This window comes from Acinonyx jubatus, chromosome C1 (genome assembly GCF_027475565.1).
Source record: "Acinonyx jubatus isolate Ajub_Pintada_27869175 chromosome C1, VMU_Ajub_asm_v1.0, whole genome shotgun sequence".
In the NCBI taxonomy this organism is placed as follows: Eukaryota; Metazoa; Chordata; class Mammalia; order Carnivora; family Felidae; genus Acinonyx; species Acinonyx jubatus.
This window is the reverse complement of record NC_069381.1, coordinates 188,144,081-188,162,955: the sequence shown is the minus strand read 5'-3', so window position 1 is coordinate 188,162,955 and position 18,875 is coordinate 188,144,081. Positions and strand designations below refer to the sequence as shown.

General features: G+C 44.3%; 1 protein-coding gene across 7 annotated transcripts in view; it reads right to left on the bottom strand.

Annotated features, from left to right (window-relative positions):
• Positions 1–1,620: 1,620 nt before the first annotated feature.
• PARD3B (par-3 family cell polarity regulator beta) overlaps positions 1,621–18,875 on the bottom strand; it is a 997,127-nt gene continuing 979,872 nt past the window's right edge. For 6 of the 7 annotated variants that reach the window (XM_053215665.1, XM_015074145.3, XM_053215667.1 and 3 more), the window contains one exon: positions 1,621–2,794. In XM_053215665.1, the coding sequence (XP_053071640.1) occupies positions 2,437–2,794 (358 nt within the window). In that variant the 3' untranslated portion in view covers positions 1,621–2,436. The remainder of the gene's footprint in view (positions 2,795–18,875) is intronic. The other variant, XM_053215671.1, reaches the window with a different exon arrangement.

Here is an 18,875-nt window from a genome sequence, read left to right as displayed (position 1 = left end):
CGAGGGAGCCTCTGTGACACACACGTGCGCTTCGTTCGGGCGGGGTCAAATTGGGCGTGTGTTGTACTTCAAGCAAGAAAACGGCTGTCATCTCGTTTTTGTCCACTTGAAGAGCAGTTTCAAATCACTGGCTGCCCCGCAGGATTAGCAAATGTTTTATTGACTGTGAATACAGCGCAAGACCGTATTTGGTGCAGCTTGCCCCGAGCCTGTGAGCAGGAGGCATTGTGCAACGTGGGGAAGATGGGCATTCTTCCTACAAGGGCCACTCCTCCAACACGCACAGGATATCTCACCCTCTCGCACTGCCTCTGGCTGCCTCTCGTGTGGCCTTGGCCTTAATCCAGAAGGAGACTCCTGGCTTGGCTATGTCTAATAGCCTGGAGAAATTTGGCTCAAAATGCAACATGCCCAAGAGCTGATTTTAATGCTCCCAAGCACGTTACATTTCCCTCACTTTATCCTTCTCTTCCTGGAAGTTTATTTATTTCGAGGGTAAAGTGTCATTCAGCGTGTTGGCAGAGAAGCCCGGGAGCTCACCTGCATCTCACCTCTAGGTGAGCAGGGCCTGAGCCCCTCAACCTCCGTGCACACGTTGCAAAAGGTCTAAGGTGCCTGGCTCAAGAGGGATGACAGATGGAGAAGACCAACTTGACAGTCTATTTATTAAGATGGTCAAGGTAATTGTACTTTAGAAAATGATACCTCTTAAAGTCCAGTAAATAACACTATTATGTCTAAAACCAGCAGCTGCTTCATTCCTGGTAATAGAACTCTATTTTAAATTAAAAAAACACCTAAACTGGGTTGGATACTCTATAGTTAATAATACTATAATTTATTAAGTCCTGTCAGGCAGAGGTATTCTAATCTCAGCCAAAATATGTCCAAATGGAACTCAATACTTTTTTTGTTTTGTTTTGTTTTGAGGGAATGGAGAAGGAGTGGCAAGGCTTTAAGTCTCTTAAGAGCCATTGAACGATTCAAACGGCTGCTCCCAGATTTTGCTGTTTCTCAGTCTTCTGTTGTGTTCTCATTTGGGTCAGGTTGGAAGTTTTAGAAGTCTTGCTGAAATAAGTAGAAAATCACTGCAAAGCTCAAAGGAAATGGGATGGGTTTTAGAGGGCGGGGTGTCAGCTTTTCCAAACCATAAGACCTTCTAGTCCCAGTTGGAGATGCTGGCCCGGGCTGGGTGCTCCCCCGACTTTTGTTAATGAAATACAGCGGATGTAGAATGATCTGGTTTTATGCCTCTTTTCCTTTCCCCTCTGATTTTTTTTTTCCTTTTTATTTCCTTCCTCATCAAACTTTCCAGAAAGCATTTTTATCTTACATTCTCCATACTGGTAATCACATACCTTCACACATACACACACGCATACACATACACACACACACAGTCAGTCACTGCCATCTACTACTCCCTAGTCATCAATCCCAGAGGCCACAGTCAGCCCCTCCCTGTCCCCGGGTGCAGATGGCACTGTTTGGCACTGAGTGTGGAATTGGCATCTCCGGATCGTTGCTTCCTGTGTGACCTAAGCAACGAGCCCTCTCTTTTCCAACTACATTTTAGCCCTCAAGTGGGAGCCTTAAAGTCGAGGCCCCGGTTCCAGATTTGGAGATGGTTCTGAAACCGGATATCTCCATGCAATCACGCCTGGGACTCGGGGGAAGGAAGGTGAGGATCAGGGGATTTTCAGCCCTCTTAACCTGATCGCCTTGGTCCTTGGACTATATTCCTTCTGGAATCTCTGACTAGCTTTAAACATTCTCTCAGGACACTAATACTGCATTCGTGTTGTGTTTTATATATATATATATATATATATATATATATATATATATATGGCAAGGAAATGTAAAATACTTATACCAGACGAGTGGTACGAGGAACCTGAGAAATTCTACAAAGAGAGAAATGCAGTCTTCTTCTGGGTATAAACATTTCAAAGAGATCACTAGTCATGTCTGCTGTTGGTTTGTTTTCTCAATGAGAAAACTACTCATTTAAGACACCCATATTTGCAGCCACTCTCAGGTGGCTGAGGCTCAGCCTCTGAGAGTCTCTGTGCTGCCAGTTCCATGGGGCTTGTGCGCACCAGGAAGGCACTGTGTGGTATGTCCATTGTTCTTTGTTATTTGCCTGTTTACCTGCCGCTCTCACGGAATTGAACAATTCTAAATGCATTTCAGATCTCAGGCAGTACTGTTTTGATGGACCCTGTCCTTTCTCTTCCTTTTGATCCCCCGTCCTCCTGTCCCCTCCTTTTTCCCTCTGGTTAGCAGTCAAGTGTTGCAACCTCGGTGAGAAGAACCTATCTGTGCCCTGGAGAATTCTGAACAGGAGGAAGGTCTTACAGTGTAGGAAGGGCAAAGGTGATGTTAGCCATCTCCCCTTCTGGGCTGGGCTGGGCTGGGCGTGGTGATATTCAGTTACACAGCTGCAGTCATGGGGTTCTTCTGCCTGGGATCCTGGGCTCGGTAGGGGTACTGGTCCGGGCTGCCTCCTCGAGGCCCTGGTCTACCCATTTCCTGATAGGCTGGCACTCTGGGGTGCTGAGGAGGGGAAGGCGGGACATCTTGTCGGAAGGGTCCTTTATGCTGGGGGGCTGGTGGAGGAGGGTAGTACTGAGGATACCGGAGGTCTGCAAGCCTCAGATCTGGGGGACGTGGGTAGCTCCCTTTGGGAGGATGCACGGGATGAGCCCCTGGGTAATACGGGAGCTCCCTTTCTTTGTAGAGCCCTCGAGGTGTGGCCGTCAGATAGTCTATAGGATCAGCTGGTCCTCCCCTGGAAAGAGAACAGACACATATCAGTAGCTGCTAAGGGAGCTGCCCGACCGAAGACCCCGTTCCTCAGCCTCCTGCGTAGTTTGGCGTGGTCATTGACTAGGCCTGGTCCATGGGACGTGAACAGAAGTGGTGTGTGCCCTTAAAGAGAAGAGAGGGAATCTTCTTCTTCCCCTCTCCCCTTCCTGTTGGCCATTGGAGTGGCCGTTTTTAACTACAAGGAGAAAGCCTCATGCTGAGGAAGGTAGAGCAACGAGAGGGCAAGGGCCTGAGTCCTTGTACCATGGAGCCACCATGGAGCCACCATGTTAGCCAGGACTGCTTATACTCAGAAGGCTGCACGAGGGACAAAAATACTTCTTTCTGGTTTGTACCATTGCGTGTTGGCCTTTAGCATAGCAGCCAAGCTCGTTTTCTAAACAGGGGCGCACTTTGGCTCCCTTACAGCTAGGATCATTGGACCTGCCCCCTTCTCTGCCCCCCTGAAGCCTGTCACGGGTAGTGGGAGAAATGTGCAGGTTATTCAGAGTTACACAGTTCCCCGGGGCTGTACTCATCTCTAGGTCTGTGGGGGTGCTTTTGACATGGACCATAGTCTTGGTCTAACTCCGGTTAGCTTCTGGGCCACCCCTATGTGCTCTTCCCTCTCTACAGTTCCTAGAAAAAGTCCTGAGTCAGAGCTGGGGATTATCCACGTAGCGCCTTGATAGAAAGCAATTCTACCACGAAGTCAAGAAGTACCAGTAGCAGAGTGGGAAAAGCCAAACCAGCTGTAAGTTGCATTGTGTAATGAGTAGGCACACAGAAAGGTCCAGGGCAACACTAAACACTAACAGAAAGTGACCCTGTCTGGATCTCTCTACTAAGACAACAAGCATCTTCTGTTCCATTTGCTACAACAGAAGCAATACGTCTCTAAACAGCGTACAGATGACTGCATCTTATCTAGCCTGGGGTTAAACAGATGAGTTCTGTTTGCAGCTCTTAAAATCCCATAAACCTTCTGTGCACGTATTCACCACCACCATCACCAGATCCTTCCCACATTCTACTACTCTCCCTGTGATAATTTTTTGAAGGAAAAAAAAGCAACAATAATAATTAATGAAAATCTCTTCGATGTCAGAGTACAAATTGGTAGAACACTTGGAAGAAATGACAGAGCTAGAAGAATACGGCGTCTGTGGTTAATCAAGCACTGTCAGTGAGGGTCGAAATCACCCTGTGATCTGCGGAATCTGATGTTAAAACAGCTCTGTAAGTTCCCCAAATCAATGAAGGGTTGACGAGCTCCAAGTGTGGGTGTGTGTGGAAAGCAGCGTGTGAGGACATTCATAAGGATGAACAATAGAACTCTCGCTCTACTGTTTTATGTCTTAATTTGGCTATACGTAATAATGAAAGATCCTTCAGCTTGGGGTAATCTAGTTAGAGTTTTCAGATAAAAAAATTAAATTGTTTGTGTACAAGCTATTATAGCATCAACTGCTATTATTCAGCGCAGTTTGCTTTGCTCTATTTTAAATTGCCCATGACAAATAGAGCACAAATGCATAATCTGTCACTCCAGCCCTGGGAAATAGAGGATCAGGGTTACATCTCCCCTTTCCTTTACAATTTTATCTCTGATTTAGAAAACTTCCAGCATTCGCTAGATCTTTTGTCATAAAATATTGTAAGCACCAACACCCCCCCCCCCCGCCCCCACCGCCGCTCTCATTTCTATTTCCTTTTGGTTCATGCTGGAGATTTCTGAAACACTTAAAAAAAAAATCCTTAACCTGTGCTTTCTCTCGAAATCTACTGAAGCTATTTCTCTGCATGAAGTGAAACATGTGGTTTTTCTGCACTCATTTTAAGCCCTTGGGATAAATCACTGACATTTGTAACACACAAACATTATCTGCCTTAAAATGAACATACAACCCATGCTCCCTCTGGACCCTCTTAGCGGGAATGTTTCCTGTTTAAAATGGAAAGAGAGAAAGGAGGGATTCCAGGCCTTGGACGTTTAGGGTCCTGTTCTTTCCCTGGAGATTTCTCTCCTTTAAAACAGGACATTATAAAAGACAGGCACACCTTGTCGGGTTTTTTTTATTTATTTTTTTATTTTTGGAGAGACAACCCAGATCAAGTGGTGACGGGGCAGAAGCCACCCTGAATGTGCTGTGACAGCACAGGCTGTGTGCTTGTGGTGGGGGTGGGGCGGGAACAGTCATCTCCTTTCCCACACCTCACCCCTGAGACTCGTCCACTCTCATAGCAAGGGGCAGGCAGGCTTCCCCCGGGCAGATGGGAAAGAACTCAAGAGTTTTGGGGTTCCGTATCCCTTTCTCTGAGGGGAGGTTTTACAGCTGGGGGTTTGCTTACATGTGGCAGAAACCAAGTGAGGTAGCTGCTCTTTGTCAAGAAATGAAATCATGGAAACTGTCTTTTCCCGTAGAACTCATCAAAACGGTTATTGTTTTTAATTTTTCATAGAGAAGAAAAACAATGAGCTGGCCTATAAAAACACTGTTTAAGGTTCAAAGCGTGCTAGAGGAATTTTTCTTTCTTTGATGGGGGGGGTGCTGCTGTTGTTTATAATAACTTTTTGCTCAAAACTGGGCATTTCTTACAGACTTTTGCCAGAACAACTTCTAAGTGCTGGTGAGAATTGTCTGTGTACCTCTGTGCACACGCAGGTTGACACAGACACAGCCACACACATGAAAAGAAAATAAAAAAGCCCTCCTCGTTACCTTGATAGCATAAAAAAAGAAGAAGAAAGAGCTGAAATTTTAGCTCTGTTGATCTTGAGTTTCCCTTTCTTGGTTTCTTTATTTGGGTGAAATTTAGTGTTTGTAGGAAAGCGCAAAAGCCGATCCATTCTAAGAAATGCTATCAGAGTGACTGATGTTGCATGTTGGGAACCAACCCTGCGAAATCCAGGGGCAGCCTCCTCTGGAGACTGATGAAAACAAGGACCCACATAGCAAATGTATCTCCACTTCATGACCCCTCATTTTTCAGGTGACCTCCTGAGTTTTATTTGGATGTGTTATTAGCTTTCATAAATAACACTTTCAATTGAAAATTTCACTCTGGAACCATCTTTGCCTAAGGAAGGAAAAAGTCTATATTTGCTTTCTGTATAATAGAACTCTTTGGGGAAGTTATCACGGAAATATCTATATTTATCTTTTTCTTTACTAATATATATTTTTTTAAATTTTAATTTGAGAGAGGGCCTACAAGTGAGGGAGAGGGGCAGAGGGAGGGAGGGGGGAGAGAGAGAGGGAGGGAAGGGGGGAGGGAGGGAAAGAGAGAGAGAGAGAGAGAGAGAGAGAGAGAGAATCTCAAGCAGGCTCCATGCTCAGTGCAGACTCAGAGCCTGTTGACAGGCTCGATCCCACAACCCTGGGATCATGACCTGAGCTGAAATCAAGAATCAGATGCTCAACCGATCGAGTCACCCAGGCACCCTGAAAATATCTATATTTTTAAAATGTCAATGATTTTTTTCCATATTTTTCACTGTTCACTTTTTTCCTATTTTATTCTTGATTAGGCTCATTTCTTTTTTTTATTTTTTTAAATATTTTTATTTATTTTTGAGACAGAGAGAGACAGAGCATGAGCAGGGGAGGGGCAGAGAGATTGGGAGACACAGAATCCGAAGCAGGCTCCAGGCTCTGAGCTGTCAGCACAGAGCCCGATGTGGGGCTTGAACTCACGGACTGTGAGATCATGACCTGAGCCGAAGTCGGACGCTTAACCAACTGAGCCACCTAGGCGCCCCTAGGCTCATTTCTGGAGGCCAAAAGAGTCCGCTTTTTCCTGGAGGACTCACAGGAAGTAGCTCAGTTATACAGTTTCCAATCCCACAGATGCAGATGCTAACCTTTAAGCCGAAGCATCACAAGGCTGTATGGTGTTGATATGGGAAGAAAGAGTAACGATCCCTTACTTTACATGAGGTTTGTCTCTTTTTGCCATCTCACTATGTCACTATTCTTCATTAAGGAAAACAGGGGCTGAAAATCAGAGGCTGAGCAAGTCAGAGAGCCAGCCCCTGGGTACCAACAGTCTTCACTCTACGGAAAGACATAAGGCATGCTCCAATATTTGCTAAGATAATCCTGTGTGGGGAAAGGGCTCAGTATGGGATAAATCAAGTCACTGGCAAAACCTCATAACTAGGAATGGCGTGGCTATATTTCCTGGAATAGATGAAAGGGCATGAGCAATTTTGAGCCCTCCCATCTGCCCGTGCTCTCCCTACTCCTCCCTTTCTCAACTGCAAAGAAAATCTCTTTTTCCTGCACTCACCCCAGTAGGTCATTCTCACCTTACATGGGTGAAAGACTTGCTATATACCGGACTAGAGCACAAGCATCTTGAAGGAACTGAGTCTCGTATATCTGGTGATCTCCCTCTGAGCTGGGCACATGGCTTTATGTATCTAGGCTCATAAATAAATGTACGTTGAATTTGTTAAGGAGAGTTTAAAGAGAAAACCCACAAACAAGCACGATAACCATACAGGGTCAGAGGTGTATGTAAGGTGTGGAAATAAGTCAGTGGGTAGAAAAATGAAAGGAAGTGATGGACTCTCATTGACAGCCAGAGTTTGGCAATCGTTGAGATACGACTGGTCTCTATTTTTTCCTGTTTTATTGAGAAATAAAAATAATTGACATACATCACTGTACAAGTTTAAGATGCACAGCCTGATGGTTTGATTTACAAATATGTGAAGTTATTACCACAAGTTTTAGCTAACATCCATCTTCTCATATTGATATGATAAAAAGAAAAGAAAGAAGAAAAAAGGGAAAAAATTCTCCTTGTGATAAGAACTCTTAGGATTTACACTCTTAACAGCTTTCCTATATACCATATGGCAGTGTTAGCTACAGTCATCATGCTGTGCATTACATGTGTATTACATGGTCTCTAATTTTTAAAGGAGGAAGGAGGGAGGGAGAAAAAGATGGTGGGCTGAAAAAAAGTGTTGGATTGGGTCCAACATGGAATAGCTATAAACTTTATCAGGGCATGGGTTAGTATATTTGTCTTGTTTTCCAAGAACAAAAGTATACTCTGTTGTCTTGTATCATACTTGAAACATAGTATGTGCTTAATAAACCTTGGGCTCACATTTAATTGCCTTGACTCACCAGTGAGGTCAATATGATCAACTAGTACAGGTTAAGTGTATTTATTCAAAAATCTTTCATGGATTGTTTTTATTATTATCCAGCAAGGAGATTTTCTTTGTTTTTGTTATAAACACAATAATCTAAGAACACTGCAATGTGTACATTTAAAAATGCAGTATACAGGGTCTCAAAGGCCTTAGGAGGGTAATGTCAAAGGTGAAAATCAAGTGTAATCACCACAGTTTCAAGTACCTGGCCTTGAGGATTGATGAACATGAACCAGAGGTACAGGTGATGTCCAGGCCCCATCTGTCACAGTACTTCCCAACCTTTTCTTGACTGGAACACACATGATGGATGACTTTCATATAAGCCACTGGAGCCCAAGAGAGGCAGAAGCTAGGCTTATGCAAACTTCCTTACCACCTGTGGGAACACAACGCCCTTCCCTCCCACTCAAGAAAGAACAGGGGGTTTAAGAACAATGGGAGGAACATTATGAAAGGAGAAAACTCAAATCTGTTGTAATTTATTAAAATAAGTTATTTGCAACCTTCAGTTCAAGTATCAGTAACAAATCCTTGCAATACAGAGCCGATCATAATTTGCCTACGTGACTCAATGCTGAGCTCAAGAACCATCACTGTCTCTCATCTGATGAGCTTCTTTTAGGAGAAGAAAGGACAGGTGAAGTTGAAGAAGGACAGGGGAGAAACAACTCAGATTGAGACCCACTGGTGACTCGAAGAGAGTTTGCTTTGAGAAGGGATAAGTCCAGCAGGCACAAAAAGTGTGAAAGTCATAAAGAAATTATGAGAAAAGGTGAATACGTCCACCTTAGGCATCAGCATCAGCTTTCTCACTTGAGGAAAAACTTCCAAAAGGCAGATTCTTGTTCCTCTTATTTTCTGTAAAATACCATGTGTGCTATTAGCAGCCAACACAAAGACAATTTCGTAACTTGCAAGGTAGCCTTTATGGATTTCCTTTTTTGGTAATAATGGACTGTGACCAAATTTGGGGTTCAGATGGGAGGAAGCAACATGATGTAAAACTCCCGGTGCTAAGAGAGGTACTTGTACCCCTTAGCAGAAAGCTGACATCTGGCAAAGCCATACTACTCTGAAGCATGCCACACTACTCTGAAGCATGCCACGCATGGATTATTTAGCGGCTGATCTGATGCCGATGCTTTGTTCTGTAGTTCTTCTACAAATATGGCAAAGCTAAAAGAAGATCAGCACAAACTAATACATTTGTAGGCGCTTGAGCCGCCCGTGTTATGTAGACAGAGATGCTTTTAGTCTGTGTTTGGAATTCCTTCGGTGTCAGGTTTCCAGTTACCAGGACTTCACCCGTCATTCAGGCATGAATGTGGTTGGCCAGGATTAGCAGAGCCCTCTGCAAGGTATATTACATGGCTTTGATTTTTGCAGATTTTGCAGAATCATAAAATATAATGATCATTTGATGGCTTGTGTTATAGAAATGATTTTGGGAAAAAAATCTCCCTTTCATCACTCACATTTCCCATTGCGATATGAAGAGAGGGCTCTTACTCTTTGTTAAGAACTCGAGTGGGAAGAGATTGATCAGTAGATGTTTTTGGCCCTTGTTGACACCAAGGAAATGTTTGGAAAGAAAATGAAGGTAGAATGATAATGACTCAGTGCTCGGAAGACATTTCTACAACACTTCAAGACAGTAACTTCGATCGCCTGCATTTAATTCCTTTTTTAGTGTTTTTCAGCAATGGCCCCCCAAACACGAATTTAGTTATTAACAAATCGCATGTGCCAGCCACAAAGATGGGATCTGATGTAACCCTTTAGCAGATATTATCTGGGGAAGGGTCCCTACCAATGTTTCATCGTATCAGATGGTGGGAGGTATTCCCTAAAAATGGTCCTGCCAAACTAATGTCCTTTATGAGGGTGTGTGAGGCTTCTGGTGGGTGCAGAGGACAATTAGGAGGGGCTGCATGAAAGCGTATAAGGAGAAGGAATCCCATGGAAAGCTAGAACTTGCGAGTGGCCGCAAACAAAGTCATGAACTCCATCTGAAGGATAGCTGCCTACAGTTACCCTGTGGTGCTTTTAGCCACAGAAGAGGTTTCTTTAAAGAGAATGGCAACCAAAGGAACAAATCATCATAACTTGTTAGGCCACTAAAATCATCTCTCTCTCTTTCTATTGTAACAGCGGTCTCAGAATTTCAATGCCTAAACACCGAGGATTTCATCCAATTGTCACGCAAGAGACAACGGTTCAATTTCAAGGTCAGACTGGGAGGGCCGACAGGTTCAACAGTGTAGGGTCCTGAATTCTAAAGACAATTTCCCCTGCCCCTTAGGAGAAGCACTACATAGTTTCTTGTCCAAGGTTACTGCCTGGAGACAGGACATTCTAGGAGAAAAACACGTCGTTCGTGAGAGCTGCTTTTTCTTGATCAATTTAGATTATATGTATTTTTAGAGTCATACATACAATTTTTGGATAAGATACTCATGTATCTTATCCAAAGATATTCATGTCACTGCCACATCTTTACCTGCCCCTGTTCCTCTGCCATTAAGTTCTAAAGCTTGGGCAATAAGGAGATTTGGGTATAAACTACCTTCAGTCTTAGATCATCAGAATCCCTCTTCAGGAAGGGTACTTAAACACTTCCGTGGTCGTGTTGTGTGTGTTTGGGTCAGGAAGAGCTTCTCTATCATTTCACTGAGACCTGAGAGAATCCTGCCACCACAGTTCTCCTATTCTGCAATTTAGAAGCAGAAATATAAGCGCTGAGAGGAGCTCCCACCCTTCATGAGCTCAGGAATAGCTTCAGAAGAAGCCTCATTTAGAACTTCAGAGATATGAAACCCATGAAGCACTTTCCCGAGGGCCTACAGCAGGCCATTTTCTCCCCATTAATGCTTGTTCCTTACAGCAACTCTACAAGGTAGGTACTATTATTGTTTCTGGTTTGCAGGCGAGGAAACTAAAGAACAGAGAGGTTAAGTAACTTGACCTAAGTCACACAGGAAGTAGCAGGGTCTAGATTCAAGCCCAGGCAGACCGACCTAGAGGCAATATGCTTAACCACTAACCTAGACCATATACCCTCTAATCTTTCTTTCTTCTCACTGTTCACCATGTGCCCAGTCGAGGCAGGTAAGAAGGAATCACAGATATTTTGCTGACATGGCTGGGGAACGGTGGGTGAGTGAGAAGTCGTTCAGAGCAGAGAAGCTGTTTGGAACCTGGTCGTGGAGGGGACCAGAATACCAGGGGTGTTGTGGGGAGCATTAGGAGTGTGATTTTCATTCAGGGAGTGATGTGAATTACCTGTGGGATGGGTGGGATGCCTCCACTTGGAGGTTCCTTAGGCAGCCCAAATCTTACAGGTACAAAATTAAATCATTACCTCCCCCCCAAATCTGCTGCTCCTCCTGTGGTCCCTTTGGAGAATGATATGATCGACAGCTACATCAGAAATGGTATAGGTCCTCCTCTCTGTCCTGCCCACTCCAGCCAGATATCGGGTTCTAGAAAGTGCTCTTTTGAGTATTCTTGGCTGTTCGTCCTCACTGGTCAGCCTTACTTTAAAAGCTCACACCGCCTTTTCAGTTAGGCTAGCAATCGTATATCAGGACTAGTGGACGGGCAGGCAAAGCTATGGGCCAGCTTCACAAAAGAGCAGTTCAACACTGTAAAGCCAGGAGAATGTGAATCCAAAGGACAGCTGGATTTTGTAACCAACTTTGAAGCAATTTTGATCGTATTGTACTTACTCTCACATGAAAACATGGCACCGTTTGTAAAGACAGGTGAATTCAGTTTTCTTCTGGGGACTGGGTACACGTTTACATTTTTTGGATGTGATACTCTCAAATTGAAATCCTGACAACTACCAAGAAGTTTTGGCTTGTACCTGAATATAAGGTCTGCTGTCAGCCTTTTTATTTTTTTCCTCTCAAAATCAAGTAATCTTTTCTCCCAAAGTGATAAGACTGAGGCTTATATAACATATTTCATAAACCTCTGCATTCACTTTCTGCCTTAAGAAATGAGCATTTTAGGGATGCCTGGGTGGCTCAGTTGGTTGGGCGTCCAGCTTCGGCTCAGGTCATGATCTCGTGGTCTGTGGGTTCGAGCCCAGCATCGGGTCCTGTGCTGATAGCTCAGAGCCTGGAACCTGCTTCGGATTCTGTGTCTCCCTCTCTCTCTCTCTGTTCCACCCCCTTCCCCACGCCCTGTGTGTGTGTGTCTCTCTCTCTCAAAAAATAAATAAAATTAAAACAAATAAAAAAGAAAGAAATGAGCATGTGAATGTTAGTATTTAATTTATAAGGCAGTTGAGGAGACAAATGGACCAGGGACCATATAGAAATGAGGAGAGCTGGGTTCACTCTTGGGTAGGAAGAATTTGACATCAGCACCTCCACATACTGCCTTGATTCCATCTCCATACATGTTTCCTGTGAAAAGGGTTTTCCTCATCCTTCTCTCAAGTGTGACATGAGCTTCTTGGTCCTACCCTCCACTGTGGGTGGGGGGCACACTGAAGGAGGTACAGCCTGGCCCCAGAGCTCCATTCAGGGGGAGTTTGGATTTTGGAAATGGACCCAGTCACCATCGTGTTTGGGTACATTTTGGAAATTTCTGGTATAACAGTCTCCCTGATGCCCCGCACCAAGGCAATGGGCCCATTCTCCAGTTTCCACCAGATAATAGATGAGCGCGCTTTTGGCCTCTCCGTAGTAAATTTGATGTGGAGTTGAAGCGCCTCAGGACAATTTTCACCAAAGTCTGGAGGGCTGTTCAGGGCCTTCATCTCCTTTCTGTGCTAAGCACGTTCCAAAGCCCCAGGCTGGGCCTGGTGGGCACGCAGGCGGCTCGGCTCTTGGCCCTACTCGGCCTGTCGGTCTGGAATCTAGCTCATTATTTGGCAGAGAGCTTCGGAGATAGCACCAGCATGACGGGTTCTATATAATATCACATTCTATTCAGCTTTCATTTTTGCAGATGAAATGGATTTATAGCACAAAGGTTACTGAACTGTATTGTCGACATGATTTTCAACAAATAATAAAAGTTATTAGGAGAGTCTTAGGTGCCGGTGACTCGTGCTGAGCTCACCCGTCTGGCCTTGGTCTCCTCCTCCTCTGATTGTTATGTGGCTGGTAAAGACTGGTTATTAGTGTCATTACACACCTTTTACTTCCAAATTCTCCTTTTATTGAAATCAGAGCATTCTTTGTTATTCCTCTTTCTGCCTTAGGATAGCCCGACTGTCAACCCGGCTTCTTTGGGTTCCATGCTTGCCTTTGATGCTGGTAAAATTGGGCAGCTAGCAAATCAAGGCTTATCATAGCTCCACCTGATTGGGGCTATGAAATGACTCTGCTCTCATCATCATTCCGTCTTCATCATCATCATCATCTTCTTTTTGGTCTCCAGTGTTCTCGTATAGTTATTGTCCTGAGTCTTTACACAAGCCCCCTCCCGTGCCCCCGCCTCCGCTCCTTTTAGCGAACTAATACTTGGGTCCAGAGCCATTGATGAGTGCTTTTAAAAAAGACAGAGCAAGACAAGCTTTTATCGTGAGTGAGCGCCTTCAGATGTTATTTCATCCTACATTTGTTCTCTAACTCCCTGATTTATTGATTTATTCCTTGAGCAATTCGAAGAAAACTGTAAATTCGCCCTGGCTTCTATTTCTCTACGTGCTGCCTTGCTCTCTGCCACATTTGGTGACAGCACATGTGCCAAAAGCAGTGATTCCCGCCTGTTTTATCGCATGCGTTCTATTATCAGCACGGCAGCAACCTGATTTCTTAAAATCAGTCACGGAGCTGAAGCTTTAATAATTTAAACAAAAGCTTACCATAGAAAAGCAAATATTTACATATTTGAGTCGTCTAATTGAAAGAAATCAATTAAAAGCAAATGCCGAAGTGATTTAAAACTAAAGAGCCATTACCAAATAAAATGTTATTTACCGTTTGCCCCCATGCCGGCTTGTTTGCAAACTTCAGGAGAAATGGGAATCCAGGCTCTCCCTTTGCTGTTGTGGACCTGACGTGCCAGGCCCACCAGCCTTTTCGGAACTAGACCTCATGTGTCTGTGCGGGTGGGAGGCACTCTCAGGATGCGCTCTAGTGGGAGAGCGTGGGGCTCAGAGAGAGAGGTTGGGCTTGGACTGAGCAAGGCACCGCAGGGAAATACGAACCAGGTGACTTGACTTTTCCTGAACCTCATTTGAGCTCGTAAGTGAAGTGGGGATAGCACAACGGCCTTTCTCCCCCCCTTGCAGGCACCGGGTAAGAAAGAACACACAGACCAATCAGACTGAGATACTCAATACTCGTTGAATTTGAAGTCACACTCGGTCAGTTTTAAAAGAAATAAAGCTGCGTCTTCCATATGGAGTTTGAAGGGACTCCAAAGACCTAGAATGAGCAAGTAAACAAATTCATAAGCAAATCTGAAATTTATGACTGAGTGCTAACGGACCCTGTGCGTCCTATTCTACGGAAATACGTGTCGACATAGGAAATCCTCTAACAGAGACTGCAACTTATATATAGGCCTATAGAATGAACACACACACACACACACACCCACATATATTCATATATAGTCACTATATATGTTCAGTGTTCTTCTACAGCATATCCATCTATCTATCTCTGGTGAGAGAAAGAGAAAGAAAGAGTCTCACGTGATATTTTTTAAACATTTCCGTTAGTTGCTAACATTTGAACATTGAGGGCTTTCACATAAAAATTCATCTTTCCTGTTTTTCTTTAAACCCGGGCCTTGCCTTCCTTTAAGGCTATACTCAGTGGGAGCCACCCCCGGAGGCAGGGCTTAGTCCTCCTCAGAGTCCCCTCCTGCTTTGCTTCTCTCCTTGAACGCTCCCACCTGCCCTAGCTGTTAGGGCTGTAGCCCCTGCCCTGTGGGAATACATCCCCCCTCCCCACACCCCACCCGGGATCTGCATGGCCACATTCAGGTCACGGCCTCCACTTTAGAGGTGCACGTTATCCAAATTCCCCGCTTTAAGGAGCATCCGTGTTCTGGGAAGCACACTGAAATTTCTATTACCATACCTGGTCCACCTGTAAATCTTGAAAAGGAAATTCTCTGTCAAGACCTCTGTGCAAGAGAGAGCTGCAGTGTGGAGAAGAGACCCCGGGTAGGAACTACAGAGACTGGCTCATATCCCAGGGGGTCTCAGACAAGTCATGTTACTTTCTGAGACCTTATCTTCAACTCTGTAAAATGAAGAGGTGGCCCCCAGTGAGTCACCGGGGGTTACAATTTCAGGACCCTTCCAGGAAACCACACAGGCTCCAGTCCAAATTGACCTTAGGTCACATTGCTGCATTTCAGCCTGACCTCTGCCTGTGACCCTGGCTAGAGCCAGGTCACTTATCTGTGCCTTGGTTTCTCCATCTGTAAAGTAATATGTGCTTTTCTTCTCACAGGAGAGCATTCAATGATATGAGTGAAAGCATACTGGAGGAAAGGTGGGGTAAAAAGAATCTAAGATCTTATATTACTCTGGGGTCTCAAAGGTTGTAGTTATGAAGGGAAGCCTGCTTTGCCTAATGGGGTTTCTGGGTCGGAATTTGCGCTCCCCACGAGAGGCATTATGCGGATATTGTCCTGGCCCACAAGGCAATACTGTGCGAACTCTTGGCAGAGGAATACCAGACCTCAGGTAAAGAAAGGGGAGGTGCGTGCCCCTTCTGAAAACGTGGACTCTAACTTACCTCCTTGATCCACGCATTTTATGAGGAAAGTCTGTAGTTAACTGTTATCAGGTGGTTGGGCAAGTTGATGAGGTGTGAACTAGCCCTTTAATTGTTTTGTTTACAACATACTTATCCCTCCCTAACATCTCATTGGGGAATTCTCTACTTAGTTGATTAAGTTAAGTGAGGTTTAGTGAACTACATTTTGGTAAAACCAGAAGCTGAAAAATACCTGCTGAATTTTAGCAATTTTACAGTCACTTGTAAGTAAGTGTGGAACCCACTCAGTGGAGGTTAAAAAAAAAAAAAAAAAGTAGCAGCAGTAGCAGCAACAACAGCAATGGATTAAATTGTTAATTACCTTTACCACCACCATTTAAGATATAATAACCTGGAAAATCAAGATGGTGGAAAATAACGAAATTTAAACCCATTTGTTCCTCTTTGCATACTATTTCTGGTAGAAAGACATGGCTTCAGGGGAAAATTTCATTTGTTCAGGGATAGGCACTCAGAATTGCTTTTAGGACCCAAACGCTTACTTAAAAACGAATCCTCTTATCTTTCTTCTGTAGTTCTATATCTGGACAGACGAAACGCCTAATGTTAACCTAGCCCAGAGGGCCATCTTACGAGTCGGTAGGTAACAGTGCTACATGAACCCCCACATATCAAGCACCTCCGGAAAGGTATGAGCCTCAATGTCTATCCTCTAGGATCGTACCAACCAGCTGAGCGGACAAAGAAACAGATGAAAGACAAGACAGGGCACATATGCTCAATGCTGAGGAAGTGCCATGCGGCGCCCGCCATAGCGGAGGGTTCTGATGAGTGGTTGCGTTGAAGGAATCTTGAAGGAGAGCTGGGTATGAGCAACAGAGAGAAGGGGACGGTGAGAGATGATGACCCTTTCTGATGACAGGATGCAGCTGAAAACTTGCAGGATACCGGGTAGAAACTTCCAGAGGCCAAGAACGTGCTCTTGTTTTTAAGTGTCAAGTCTTACATGTCCCAGCTATCATTTCTTCCTGATCCCTTATTTCTGAATCAGATGCCGATTGTAAACTTCTTGAGCACTGTCGGTAACGTTAGCGAAGTAAGTCATGATTGATTTAAGTTTCTATGGTAAGATTACATAAGATCACAGAAAATCTTTAACATAGCGCAGACTTTACGCTTGTATAGGAAGAGTTCTGCCTCTATGGAATTTATTTGTCTGCCAATAAACTGTGAGCTTCATAGTTGTAAGTACTATCACTGAGTTCATTGTTGACCTCCAGTGCCTGGCACATGGTAAACACTCACCGCAATATTTAGTAAACGAATGCTCTCTGGCAATTCCTGGTGTGGAGAAAAGAGTCCTCTTTTCTTTAAACTGAGTGAGACTTACACCTGCCGACTGAGGAAAAAATATGCCCGTTTGAGTTTCAGCCTTGTATCTTTCCCAGCCAGCAGCTGGCATCTTGCTCGTTGCCTGGTGACCAAGCACTCGTCTTGAGACCAGCTCCCGTAAATGGGTTTCTGTCGTGCTGGTGGCTCAGCCTCCCTAGGGTAAACAAGAGCACTGCTTCTGGAGTCAAAACTTCTGGGTTCAAGCTCTGCTCTGCCACTGGATTTGAGTGGGAAATGTCACTCATGTTCACTTTCTTTGCTGGAAAGTGGGGATTATAACGCCAGGCTCATAGGATTGTTGGGGGAAGATCAAACTAGAGACACGTGCAAAAGCCTGGTGTAACTGACAAAGCCCTACTCAGTTGTAAGGTATCATTAGAGTTGGTATTACCTCCTCTCTCTCTCCAGGCCTGAGGTTCTGCCCTACCCATTAAAATCCTTCAAGGAACGAGGTCCTGAATCTTAATGGCCATGGCTGGGTGTCTTCATCTGCTGCTGATTTCCTAATAACAGCAGAACCGTTGTCTTTGGTCTTTTACCATCTTTCAGGCTGTGCTCCTTTCTACCTTGAATTTTTGTTGAAATTCGTTAGACTTCCCTGTCTCTTCTGGCTTCAGTCGCCAGCCCTCTTCCCTTATCTCCTCTGTTGGGGCCTCTCCTGATCTCTTCTACCTCCAGAGATGTCTGTGTTCAGGTCTCAGCTAACTTCGAGCTGAGCAGCCCTGACCAGCAATACAGATTCTGCTCTGAGCATCAAGAGATGAAGTGGCCAGGGAGTTAGGTGCTTATGGTTCTGGGTTTTCACTCAGTGGAAATGTGGCTGTAGGAAAATTGCTTATCCTCTAAATATAGCCTCAGTTTCCTCATGTGTAAAATTGGAATAGCAAGGGTTACCTGCCTCACTGACTAGTTGGGGGTTAAATTAGAATGTCTGTAAAGCACTTAGCATAGTACCTGGGCACGGAAAACAATTGATAAATGTTGGCTGTTGTTATTTTTCTCTCTGCTCCAACTTCTTATTGCTTATTCCCGATTCCATAATGTCTTGCATGTTTTTCTCCGTCTTCCAAATCCTCAAATATGTCCAGAGGCCTTTTTTGTCTCTAAAAATCTGCTTCCTCCAGATGGAAATGAGGCAAGTTATCACCACTTCCCCAAAACTTATGGACTATGTTCATTTAAAGAAAGATACAAAATACACTGAAATATATACTCTCTAAACAGTTGTTCTTTTTTGTGTAGTCCTGGTTATATCCTTTATGTCTAATTGCTAACTTATTAGTGAGTCCACATTGATGCCGCCTCTTGGGAAACTGCTGGAGGACTTGGACTGGGGGCTGTACACATCTCTGAGAAAGACAAACACAACAGCATGTGCAAGCTATAAAGTGAGTTGTAGACACATGCACCCAAACCCAAAGGAAGTTGGGCAGCAGCCAAAAGACCATCAAGCATGGTCTTGAAAGAGACATAATATCCTCCCTCTCTCTCGTCTTTTTCTTTAATATCAGACTATCTGGATGGATGAAACACTGGATTATATTTACTTGAGGAGTCATGCCTGAAGCCTGTGGGTTAGAGGACAATGAGATCCAGAAGCAGAAAATGGTTTGCTGCATTGGTCTGATGGATAATTTTTAAGGGGTTAGCCCTCCTACTTTTTATGAGTGTGTAACAAGAGCTTCTACTTTTCTCTTTCATCCTTGATTCTACCTTTCCTTCTTCCCTTGTCACCTGAGTTGGGACAGTGCAAAGGTGCTATTTTTCCTGCCAACTGTCTGTCCCTTCTTATCCTG